This window comes from Rhodnius prolixus, unplaced genomic scaffold (genome assembly GCF_049639745.1).
Source record: "Rhodnius prolixus isolate KJV_2025 unplaced genomic scaffold, Rpr scaffold_9, whole genome shotgun sequence".
NCBI classification, from domain to species: Eukaryota; Metazoa; Arthropoda; class Insecta; order Hemiptera; family Reduviidae; genus Rhodnius; species Rhodnius prolixus.
In genome coordinates this window covers 2,472,470-2,485,678 of record NW_027411604.1, presented here as the reverse complement: position 1 = coordinate 2,485,678, position 13,209 = coordinate 2,472,470, and the positions used below count along the sequence as shown (strand labels likewise).

Sequence of the window (13,209 nt, the reverse complement as noted above, 5' to 3'; positions counted from 1 at the left end):
ATAAGAAAGCAGAGATGTTGGCGTGAATATAATCTCACCTGCTACTTATATATCTTGATTCTATCATACATTTTTTTCAAACTTACGTCTTTTTACTAAAAGTTGGTTTGCTTTGTTAACTTTGAAACTTTAAGACAGGTTTTCCTTAACCAGCATAACAAAAGTTTAAATGAATAATTTTGGCACTTAAACCGGACGGTCTTAAGCGTCTATATGTATTTACTCTCTTAAAAAAAAGTAATAAAATAAAATGCACGATTTGTCCTTTGATTAAAGTGAAAGTGGGTAGGTCATGTCAATGGAGGGTAAAAGATGGGATAAGAGAAGTTCTGAGTGAAAGCCCAGATATCACAAAGAGAAGCAGAGGTTGGCAAATGATGGAGGCAGATGAGTTGGCAATCAGAGTAGGTTTTGGGTGGAGTACCACAGCAAGTAACACAATTGTAAGGAATAAAGTGGAGAAAAAAATAATTTTGTTGTCCACTTTGCCTTGTTTTCTTTTTAATGTATGTTTTATTCCATTTTTTTATTTAATTATCAGTTCGCTTATTTATTTTATATGTTTTCTGTTTTCGTATTATGTTTTTTATATATTCTTCTGGTTCAGTTTGTTTATTTGTATTAACTGATACTGGTTCCATTCCTTTCTTCTACTTATATTTTAATATATTTCAATTCGAAAGGAGAGGCTTTTTCTCATAAAGGATGCCAATAAAGCTTTATTATTATTAAGACATTTTCTCTATTACCTTTCTGCCTGATTCTATTAGAATTAATTTAATAACTAATTAGCAAATTTCAAATTATATTCTCGAAGTTGAATTTGGCGCCTTCGTGACGTCACATACAGTAGTCAACTGCTACAGCTGCCCGAGGAAGGTTACATTTCAATGGCATCATGTTACAAATATCAGAGGGCTAGTTATTAGTAATAAAGTTAATTTATATTGACATAAAAAGAATTAAACGAAGAAACCTTAAAGTTCAATATTTTCTAGACGAAAAAAAAAAGGCTCCATTGTAGAAAAGACCCGATGCAAATACATCAGGAAATTTTAAAAATATTTTCAAGGGTCATGGCACTTGGACAAAACTGATGTTCCATTTTCGGTTTACAAAATCAATTCTAAATAGGATGTTCATTATCAATTAGCTAAATGATCTATGCGTAAGTTTTTTTTAACATTTAATTTTTTTTTTTTTCAACACTTTCTTTTAATCAGCATGTTTGACAATTTTTTTTATTATACTATTCACTTTTATAAATCGGTATAGTATACTCGAAAAGTGAACTCTCAAACAAATATTATTTTAAAGAATAAAAAAAGCGTAAAATGAGACAACAGTTGAATTAAATAAACGTTCGACCGATTAACAATTCAAAACGTACAATCATTAATGAAAATAAAGTTCATCAAACAAATGTTTTCTTAAAATTATATATGATATATTATAATATCAGTCATTTTATATATATTTACTTTAACTTTAGGTTTTATGTTTTATTTACGTGTATTTATTGGAACAGATGAGAAGTATAATACATTCCTTAGCTCCCATATTTATTTCTTATTCCATTTTACAAATTAATGGCAGACTGAAATCCAAAAATTAAACAAAAAAAATAAATTATTTTAAACTTACCACATTTTTGGATTCTCCTTTTCCATTTAATTTCTTCTTACGTGATTTCTTTTTCCCAGCATCACTGCTGTCTTCACTGTAAATTTATAAAATAAAGTAAAATTATAGTAATCAATAATTATTTTCTGCTTTCAGATCTGTTGTGAACTATCACTATCAGAGGGCTAATAATACAATACCCAATTTGTATAATACTGTATTATATAATGGCTAATAATACAATACCCAATTTGGGGGCTGCGTATCCTCAGGTAATGAATGACTTACTAATTTAATATAATAAAAATTGGTTCACTAGTTTTCAGATGTATTTAATTTCGATTTTTAAAAATGTCACAAATTATTCATTAAATAATTTCTTAAATACCTACGTTATATTTCGAAAGCAGTGCGTATATTCTACCGAAATCTTTCTTAATGTGGTACAAAAATAATTTGCGGAAATACTGTTAAAAAAAAAAAATTATACGCAAAATACATTTTTACTTTCGATTCTAGTGACTTGAAGCATTGAAATTGTGGATATATCCAATTAAGTTTTTTTATTATTATGATTTTGGAAGAAGAATTTTCGTAGGGGCCATTGAATATTAAGCGTTTTTTGGTACAGAGTATGGGATAAAAGTAAACACGGATAATAGCAGAGAGTTTAAATTACGAGGGTCGTTTGAAAAGTCCGTGCAAAAATAAAAACTACTTAATTTTTTGGGGTAAACCTTTTTTATTTTTCAACATAGTCTCCTTTTAGGCTTATACACTTCGTCCAACGCTGTCTCTAGTTTGTTGATCCCTTCCGAATAATAGGATTTGTCCAAGTCTGAAAAATAGCCATTCGTTTCTGCAATCACCTCCTCGTTTGAATAAAATCTTTTACCCGCCAGCCATTTCTTCATATTGGGGAACAAATAGTAGTCCGAGGGAGCCAAGTCTGGAGAATAGGGGGGATGTGAAACGAGTTGGAACCCTATTTTCCATTAATTTTGCGACCACAACTGCTGAGGTGTGAGCTGGTGCGTTGTCGTGATGGAAAAAGGACTTTTTTGTGGGCCAATCGTGGGCGTTTTTCTTGCAGCTCGGTTTTCAAACGGTCCAATAACGATGAATAATATGCACCTGTAATAGTTTTACCCTTTTCCAGATAGTCGATGAGGATTATTCCTTGCGAATCCCAAAAGACAGTCGCCATAATCTTTCCGGCCGAAGGAACGATCTTCGCCTTTTTTGGCGCAGATTCCCCCTTGGTAACCCATTGTTTAGATTGTTCTTTGGTCTCAGGAGTGTAGTGATGTATCCATGTTTCATTCACAGTGACGAAACGACGCTTAAAGTCCTGCGGATTCTTCTGGAACAGCTGCAAACCGTCCTTGCAACACTTCACACGATTTCGTTTTTGGTCAAAGTGTGAGCAATCGCGGCACCCATCTTGCGGATAGCTTTGTCATGTCCAAATGTTGATGCAAAATATTATGTACCCGTTCATTCGAGATGCCCATAGCACTAGCAATCTCACGCACCTTCACTCTTCTGTCATCCATCACCATATCATGGATTTTATCAATGATTTCTGGAGTAGTAAACTCAACAGGGCGTCCAGAACGTTCAGCGTCACTTATGCCCATATGGCCACTCCGAAAATTTTGAAACCACTTATAAACTGTACTAATCGAAGGTGCAGAGTCACCATAATGTTTATGAAGCTTCTCTTTAGTCTCCTGAGGCGTTTTGCCTTTCATAAAATAGTGTTTAATCAACACACGAAATTCTTTTTCGTCCATTTTTTGAAAATCACTCGACTTCCTCGATTCAAACGAATGCCAATCAAAAAGAAATAGACCGATCTGGCTGAAACTTGGTGTGTGTTCTTCCAAGAGATGCTACTAACTAAACATAACCTCGATACGCGCCAGTAGTGCTATCTCTCTGACTTTGCACGGACTTTTCAAACGACCCTCGTAGATGTTTCTTTTAAGAGCTATTTAGGAACCTTATAATAAGATTTTTATCCCATAAACATCGATATAACCAAAATAGCCACTTTAAAAGGTAAAGATTATACCTTTCATTATCAGATTCAGAACTACTGTCAGCATCTGCACTTGAACTGGACGTTGACACATGTCTTTTCTTTCGTTTCTTCTTGTGTTTTGCTTTATCCTTGGTCTTCTTCCTGGAGGAAACACGTGGCGATTCCGTTCTAAACAGTATCCAAAACAATAGACAAAACTATTAATGATATTATTAGATTATATTTTCTAATTTAAACCAATTAAGAAAATCAAAAGAAACGAAAAATAAAATATTTTCTTCAACCCCAGGCCAAAATCAAATAAAAATAAATTTAAAAAACCAATATTCTTACACTAGAAATTAAAAAATGTAACTCTCACAACTTAAAAATAAATTAAAATGTTTGACAATAAATAAATAAAAAAATTATTTACTACATCACTTCACAGTTACAACAAAATCAAAATGAATCACACAACAATATTACTAAAGAAATGAAATAATTCAAATATCTAAATTCAAAGTAATTTTAATAAAATTAAACGAAAAGTAAAAAATATCTTTTTATTCTTTCTCTTTTTTCAATCAATTTGTTTTGGTTTTAAGATAATAATACTTACAAACATTATCTGGCAAGGTAGGTCTTGTGCAAACAAAATGATCCAATGTTAATATACCTCATATAATTCAGTTTCTTTTTTTTTGTTTTTCTATTTGTTTTTATTGTATGTACACTATTTTGAAAAATGTTATTTTAAGTCTGCCACTTAAATTTTCAAAAAATAAAAGACCTAAATAATCGTACAAAATAACCTATCACAGGATATGTGAAAAAATTATTTGGTACACGACAAATAGTCTTAGAAAATAAAATTCTAATAAACAAGGTAATAAAATTTAAGGTCATAAGTCAAGCGAGATTGGCTTGTCTCTTCTTATTCTTTCTCCTTGCTCTTCTTGTGCAAAACTAGGTTGGAAATTTCCCGTAAATCTATGAATTGTAATGAAGTGTGTGCCACATTAGAATGACCACTTCTCTTTAGGGTATCTTTGTCTAACACACTGGTTCCCAAAGTGGTCCCTACGGACCCCGGTATCATTCAGGGGCTCCATGGAAAATTAAAATTGATTTGGGGGTCCCTGAACAACGTCAAGGGGGTCCGCGCAAGGTTCAATACAAAAAAAATAACTGTGATCCATTTTTTATTATTATGGAAATTAGAAACTAACAAGGTGACCAATTAAATTTAATCAAATTAAAAGCGTAATATCTGCGTATGTTGCAAAACGTTTTCTGTAAAAACAAAACTTGGGAAGAGGAGAACGTTCTTCAGTTTCCAAATCTTTCGAAATTGCAAAACAGAGATGTAGATTTGGTAGCTTTCTGTCAACACTTAACAGCTCTTCATGCAGACTTGAACCAAAGAGTACTCGTGGGGATTTGCGGTTGCTACTCACAAACATTGAGCCGGATATAAATACACTCAACATCTCATCACGTTCATCCAAATTATTAATTTTTTTTTTAAATTTTATTTTAAACAAAAGTTATAATTTCAATAAATACTTCAACAAAATGTTTTTTTAAATTTGTAATTTTTATACTATGCATTTATGTAGCTTTTTCACTTGGGGTCCGTGGGCAAGTTTTGACTATAAAAAGGGGTCCATGGGCAAGTTTTGACTATAAAAAGGGGTCCATAGGCAAGTTTTGACTATACAAAGGGGTCCATGGGTCAGAAAAGTTTGGGAACCTCTGGTCTAACAGAATGTACAAAACAATTGTGCCTATCATCCCCCTACACTCCAGAGATAGTTGACGGGTGCTACTATACTCCAAGTTAAAACTAAAGAAACAGACAGGGTTATCTCCTTATAAATGAGAATTGGTTTAAATAACTTTCCCAATATTTTATATTATATTATTAGTACCACTACCTATTTTATCATCCCCTGCAATTATAATTGTTTACAATGGAAGTGCAAAAACATAATTTGGCCTGTTTTTTGTTTTTGTTTTTTTCAGCTGTTAACCTTTGAAAAGAGAAATGTCCACGAGATTTTGTCCAAACATTACGTGAGTTAACTACAACCTCCATCATCCACGTGAAGAGCTTATTTCAGGTGATTGATTGGTTATTTGGCAGAAGAAGTTACTGATATATAACACGTTTTAAAATAATCGATTTTGAGAAAGTAAAAATCAGGTTTTTAAACGGAAGTTCTTCAGTGGTGTGGAAAAAAAACTGTCGTGACATATTTTATAAAAAAAAAAAAAACCTTTGAAGTACAATTATGACCTAAAATAGGCAAAAAAAAAAACGCAGTACTATTTTTACTTTATTTTTGGATGGATATTGTGTACTTTTTTTTTGTTTTCTCATCGGATATACCTCTTACCTGCTCAATTATTTGATGATCATTTGGTAAAATTCCTTTAAAAGTGTACTACGTGAAACAGAAAATTTGAAGATATTACTTCCTTTGCGCTAACTACAATAAAAACCCAAGAATTCATGAAATTATTACCTGTCTCTTTTGTTTCGCTTTGTTTTCTTCTTTTTTTCTTTTTTCGGCTCTGCGCTTACATTTCTGGAAAATAAAATCAAACTGAGAGAACTTCTTTTTTGCTTAACAAAGTTTACCAAGTTCAACAATTAATTCAACTATGTTCAGATCTTATGAAGCTGTAGACAAAGTAAACCTTTAATTAGTCTGTAACAAAAAAATTAAAAAAGATTACCTGGTAGGCGATGGAGAAGGTGTATGGACCAGTGGATATTTCTTAGTGTCCACGTTAATGTCGTTACCACTTCGTGCATCTTCAAAATGTTCAGTAATTCCGAAAGCTTCTCTCAGTCTTGCATTCTTTTCTTGCTGAGCTGCAGCAATCTGATGCGTTTCACGGACACTGAAAACAAAAAAAAAAAATAATCAAGTATGGACAACTTTTGGACAGAATTATAACATCTGTTCGTTCGTTCCTGTTTGCTTGCGCAATTGGTACACGTTTCATTACAAGAAAGAGTACAGGAAAATAAGGTGAACACTACGAAAGTGTTGACCTGAAGGACTTCAAAGAAGGCTGTGAAGTTTCCAAAAAAAAGATTAGATGAATGAATGAAGCAGAGCAAAAATATACTGCGAATGTTGACGAATTTCTATCCAGAAGCACTACATGCCCTTAAGGTTCATAAAAAAAGCTGGATCTACTAGAATGGAATTATTTGGCAGCTTTTGTTGGAGATGGGGGGGGAAAAAAAAACGTCGAAACATTTATCAAGAAAAGCGAGCCCATCATCCAGAGAAAATTTCAAGACTAGGTAATCAAAACAGGTGATGGGAGAACAAACCTAGAAACAATACTATTCAAGATGAATGGTTTCGTCCCTGAATGAGGTAAGTGAACACAATAAACCTATTTTCAGACCTCATTGAGCTAAATTAAGTAAACCTACAATACCCTTGCTAACCCTGCGGATATTTGTATCAAAAAGTAATGCCTCTTTTATAGCTCTTTTTGTCCGAAATGTCATACAGAAAGCCTTTGGCCCTTAGTAAAATAATATACTTCGTAGATTCTATAATATACTTCTTTTATATTATTTGCTGGTCACCCTTATCAACCATCTTTAAGGGCATTGATTTTTTTCCAGTTTTGTATACAAAATTTTATTAATAATCTTCCATCCAAAAAAGTTTTAGCCACAATTCTAATTTGTGAAAGGAAAAAAAAATTCTCTACACGAGAATATGAACCATCATACCTTAAGATAAATCCTAATCCGATATAGTTGGCCCGAGTTAGAGAAGAAAAAGCACGCTATTATGGGAAAAATCGTGATTTTTTTTATTTTTTCCGTAAAATTTATTGAAAAAGTATTATAAATTGATATCGATAAAAAATAAATTAATTAAATACTAGTACGATTATTAAATAAATACATAAACTTTTGAAATAAACTATAAAAAAAAAATTAGTTATAAAATATCTGAAGAAATGCTTACTTTTATTCTTATAATTGGATAGAGAATACTCGGTATCATATTCCACCAGGTGTAGTGATATAGATTTATATAAAGTGAAATCGATTTAAGCTTCTTATCAAGATATAAGAGGTAAAAGAAAGAAAAAAAAAAACCTTTAAGTAGTTCGAAACTTAGTAAAGTTCTTGAAACTCGGGAATCGTTACAAAACTGGGCGTTTATTGTATAAGTATTTATTATTATTTTTGAATTGCATTTACTAATTCCCTTCCCCTAATGTACGATCGTTTTACTCAAAAAATGTCTTAGGATACAGTCTGGAGTTTCAATACTCTTGAACAAGCGGGTTCCCTTAGGTTTAATAGTGAAGGGATGATAGTCCTGTTTAGGTTTGTCATGTATGTTTGGACGGAGTTCCGAGTTCTCTGAGAATTTCCTAGCGAATAAGTTCCGTTTTAAGGAACGTAAAAACTTTAAAAAGAAATGTCTGTCATCAATTTATCAGCGTGTTGCTGCTAGCTTTAAATTAGGTGGGAAGGACTTTATTAAGGTGAATTCTTGAGTCTTGATATCTTGCCATAAGAGCGTGGAAAAACTCAAAAGATAAGCGCTAATGTTTTGTCTTTCTACAACCTTCTAACTATAATTGAAAATTAAACTTCTTATTTTTTTATAATAAAAACAAGACAAAACAATTTACCTGACAACAGATTTAATACGTGACGCTCGTCGCAACTGTGGCAACAAACAGATGCTAAACTCAGCTAATGAAATCGCCCGACATGGGCAACAATATCCAGGTATGGATGATTTATTTACAACAACATTCTGTGTTAATCGTCGTGGGCGTGTTCTTAGAGGTAGGCCAGCTTGGCCCCACACAGCTCTCAAAGCGTGTCCCCACAAGGTTCGTTTTTCATTTCTAACATAATCCATGGTGTATTTGTTTTCTTGTTTCTTTTTTTCTTATTTAAATTCGCGTTGAATTAAAAATTTAATTGGTTATTAGCTTTTATTGCCCTTTTTTACGTCACAAAATTAAAAACACAAGAAAGTATTGTTTTTAATATTAAAAATATTTATTTTTTTCATCTCACTTGAACACTATTAATTTTTTTAAAAAAAATCGCATAACTTATTTATTTATATATATATATATATTTAATTATAAAATGGAAGACTTATATCACTAGAAGTTATTGGTATGATATTCTTATGGAAGACTTGGGTTAAATTTAGGCACACAACACTTTAGCAAATGTACTTCGTAGTGTTCACATGAAGTCCATATCTGAGAAATCTATACTGTGGTGGTAGGTGATATAGAACACCATTCCTGAACTTGATTCCCCTCTAGCCTTCAGGATTAACACTGCCGACATTTTCACACACACACACACACTCCAACGTTCCGATATCTTTCAACGAAATAAAATGAAATCCTCTTCAGATACTGCTTCAACTAAGCTTCTTATTACTTCTTTACGCCTTCTTTTAGCAAGATGATACTTAAGACCTCTCCACCACATACTTTAATATTACCACCACAAGACTTGTGTGCAGAGCTATGTTTTGCAATCAAGTGAGGATTTAACAAAATATTCCTTCTTAGTTAAAGCCCGCCTTTTTTTTTCTATTTTTTCTTTTTACTTATTGCACTATATAAGAGAAGTGTACATTCTCCTCACATTGCTGTTCGCTTCCCCCATTGCTACTACTATAGGGATGCTGTGTGACTAAGGGGGATGTGCGGCTGTAGAGAGGGAGTAGAAATCGATTGAGTAAACGGGAACCGCGCAGTAACGCACCCTAAATGCTCCACTACCCTTCATTCTTCCCCTTTTGGCACAATCCTTCCGTTCACTCCAAACTAAATTCTCTCTTCGTCAATAATTCTCTTGACGTTTAAAGCTGCCCTTCAACCTTTAACCTTATCTTCGAATTAATTAATTTTATTGAACTCCCTTTTCTTTTTACGAGTTTTTCTACCATTTAAACAATTATTGTAACTATACGTTACAAAATTTCCCTATTTACAAATTTGGAATGGACTTTTTAGAATAGAAGCACCTTCTGTGTTGGCTTTCTATCTTAATTTAGATCGCTAATTTAAATTTAAACTTCACTCGAGTAAGTACACATTTTTACCTAACATTATTCTAAAATGAACTTTAGAGGGAAGCCTACCCTTTTCTTACGTCAGAATAGCCCTATATCGAATTTCGCGAGATAAGTGACAAATTAAAATTAAATTTATAGAAATATCGTGTGTTATGTGAACATGCGAATTTTAAATACTATTATTAAAAAAAAAGCCATTTTCGAGGAAAAAAAATAAAAAAGTAAAACATGGAAAATAGTAGCAACCTTGACTCAGCAATTCGTCTCACTAATAACGGTTTTCCCTCGGAAAATTCAAGGTACCAGTGTGCATGTACTCTTTTTAATCATTACTTCTTCTTTTGATTGACTTTATTTTTCATTGCTACATACATCTAACTACTTATAAACATACACAAGACTGTAAATTCACTCTCACTGAGCAAGACAAGTCACTCGTAATTAATGGTCACTACCACTAATTGATAAAAAGAGATGTCTACCATTAATTGATCAAAAAAATAAAGAGGTTGATCTTTAATCTCCAAAAATAATTTCTAAAAATCAGAAACTGATCAGAATGAAATCACCGATGTTGCGGATCCATCTAAGTGTATCATTTTCACTCTATAACATAGATCATATTTTAAAGATAATTACTATAAAATTAAATTAAAACTATCTAGCAGGCCAACATTGTTTAATTTTTATCCTAAGAGAATGATTTGTATGCATCTATATGTTTTAAGAGAAAATCTAAGGGCCAACAGCTGGATACAGAACCCGGGATCTCCGCGTGAGAATCCAATATGCTAACCGCATAGATAATCCCTTTCCTTTTTCTCAAAACTATACTTCTTCATATTCTTTCTTCTATTCAATAGTTCTAACTCACCTACCAGCAATTTTGCTGTTTCTAAGAGCCGTACCGTAGATACTGGGACTTTCTTTGGAACCTAAGTACAAAAACTAAAAACAAACTGGAACTTAACTAAGTGCTTCGGTCCTTCTTGCAGACATATTAGATTGCCTGGTTCGAATTCTATAGGAATAAACAAAAATATATTTAAAAAAAAAATCAGAATACGAACTCTACAACTTTTCTACGCAATGTTAACGCCCCCTTTTAAAAGGACCGCACGCTCATTTTCATCAATATACACCATTAAGAATTCAGGAGTCTAGGTTTCTGGATCACCAATATGCCCGTTATGCAGATTAGAAATTATGACTGCCTCGCATTTAGACGACTGCATATCTCTGCAGGATGTACGAAGCAGCAACTGCTGCAAATCTGATTTCTATTGGGCTGCACGCAGTCGCATGGCCGAAGTGGCCAGCGACCATGGCGTAGGATAAAAAAAAAAAAAAAAGGTTTCTGTGAATGTGAAATAAAATGGTGATTTATTTTAAGAGTCTCAGGCCGCTCTAACCTTTAATTAAGTTCTTAGGTTTAGGCTTTCCTCAGAAACAAGACAAGATTTATCTAAACCGTACCTAGGTTTTGAGTAACATCATTTACTAGGCTAAGAATCACTAACTAATCTTATCTTTGTTATTGAGCGAGGGTAAATACTTCACTATGACCTAATTCTCCCTTCATTTTCACTACGAGAGGTGACCCAAAGAGGAACCAGAAATCAGGTTGAGATGTACTACTACTTACTGTGGTCACTGGTCGTGATTTAGGCAATCCCAAAAGGAGTTGTACGGTTAAAAGCCCGGTGCCTGTACCAAGAAGTACTATGTGCGCACCAAGGAGCTTTTTACTTAGGTGTACTTGGAAAATCTCTGAATAGTGTGATTTGCACCAAGTTAAACATTCTTAATTCGGATACGTCGAAACAATTATTACATTTTTGTAACTGGTTGAACAATAGACAATGAAGATAGGCCCTATGAAGATCGTAGCGTCCTCTGTAGTAATATAGTTACAAACTTAATTAATTATGCCGTGTGAGATAATCACATGTTAAGTTGAGATAAAAAAAACAACCACTGTTCTTGATGGTTGAATGATTCTTGAGTTCTTTTCTGTGATATTAGTGGAAGTATTACACTGGCGACGAGGCATTTCAAAATAGTAGATTGAGTCAAGGTGAAGCATTTAAAACCAATATGTTGTATCAAGTAGGAATTATTCCTGAATTCAACGTAATTACAGATAATAGGCAGAAAAAGTGGTACAAAAACCTCAAGCCCTATCAAGCTTTCAGATAACTAAGCCATGTGTAGAAACAGAAGTAATGATGTGGGGATACCGCATCATTCTGCCACGTCATCTAAGAACAGGAGTACTGTATGCAGGCATCAGGGAATGAAGAGAATGAAATCAATACTCTTATGTTTGGTTGTCATCAAGTATAAAAAAAAAAATAACTCGGCTAGAGATTTCAGATTTTGAATATCAAATTCTTTATAAAGAGGGAGAACAACGTCCTAAGACGATTGCTTTAAGAAATTTATTCCCCAAAGGAATTATTTCAAGAAGATAAATTGCAGTTGTAATTACTTAGTTTTAAATTAAAGGAATTATTGAAATAGTCTCTCACTAACATAGTCATCATCGAGTCTGTTGGTGCCTGGAAAAAACCCTGATCACCACCACCAGTGAATTGGAAAATTCTTAGGAAGAGAAAATCTAAGGGACCCTGCGAAGGAATCAAACTCGTTACCTCTGGTTTGTACCTCCACCGCGATATCACTACTCAGTAAACTTCTTTCCGAATGGCTAATATACTGCCTATCTGTTTAAGTCTTCGAAATAGCCTTCCAGCCTCCTTAAATTCACAATTTTCTTTAACACTAATCGATATATATTACACCTATTTGTAAACATCAGCGAGAAAATCGTTACGACCTTTGAAACAAATTCAAAACAAGCCAGACTTACATAATTCGTCCATATTCGTCTCTAGGCTGTTCTTCTAATTTTGAATCATTTGCCATAAGCAGTGTCCTGTAGGCTGAAACTTTCGTCTCTATCTCATCTTGATTATAGCTGGAAAAGTACATCTTATTAAGAATTATAGACTTGAAAATCAACTTTTTTTAAAAAAAAAGTTATTCAAATTACCCTTGTTGTTCTAAAACTTCTTCCAATTCAATACACTTCACTTCGATTTTCCTCTTGCGTTCATGATCAAGAATCTCACTATTTGGTTGTTTGTTGCCAGCTGAATCTATCTTATCCAAATCTTCTTCAGTTTTATAATTAACCTTATCTTTAGATTTTTTGACTAATGCCCAATTCCTTTGGACATAACCATTAGTTCCAGATCCCCTTGGGGTGGTTAGACCAATTCCATTATACATGGCTTGGTAATTAACTGCAACTGATTAAAAAAAAAAAAATATAGGATGTAAAATAAAATTATACCTAGAATAATGGGAGCATTTGGTTTCCATGATGATACATAAATTGAGCAAAACAAACAAATTAATCAAACCAAAATAGTTAGGACTCAAATT

At 33.0% G+C, this 13,209-nt stretch overlaps 1 protein-coding gene and 1 long non-coding RNA gene across 6 annotated transcripts in view; one reads left to right on the top strand and one right to left on the bottom strand.

Moving 5' to 3' along the window:
* Positions 1-13,209, bottom strand: part of LOC141454394 (uncharacterized) — a 41,219-nt gene that overhangs the window by 25,506 nt on the left and 2,504 nt on the right. For 4 of the 5 annotated variants that reach the window (XM_074128560.1, XM_074128559.1, XM_074128561.1 and 1 more), the window contains exons 2-7: positions 12,815-13,073; positions 12,632-12,739; positions 6,395-6,562; positions 6,181-6,243; positions 3,701-3,838; positions 1,645-1,720 (exon numbers count right to left, since the gene is read on the bottom strand). In XM_074128560.1, the coding sequence (XP_073984661.1) occupies positions 1,645-1,720; positions 3,701-3,838; positions 6,181-6,243; positions 6,395-6,562; positions 12,632-12,739; positions 12,815-13,053 (792 nt within the window). In that variant the 5' untranslated portion in view covers positions 13,054-13,073. Of the gene's footprint in view, positions 1-1,644; positions 1,721-3,700; positions 3,839-6,180; positions 6,244-6,394; positions 6,563-8,338; positions 9,380-12,631; positions 12,740-12,814; positions 13,074-13,209 lie in introns of those variants that run through there. The other variant, XM_074128562.1, reaches the window with a different exon arrangement.
* LOC141454395 (uncharacterized) lies at positions 882-5,899 on the top strand. Its single transcript, XR_012458695.1, has 3 exons — positions 882-1,168; positions 1,780-1,895; positions 5,678-5,899. It is a non-coding gene; the product is annotated as an uncharacterized lncRNA (long non-coding RNA).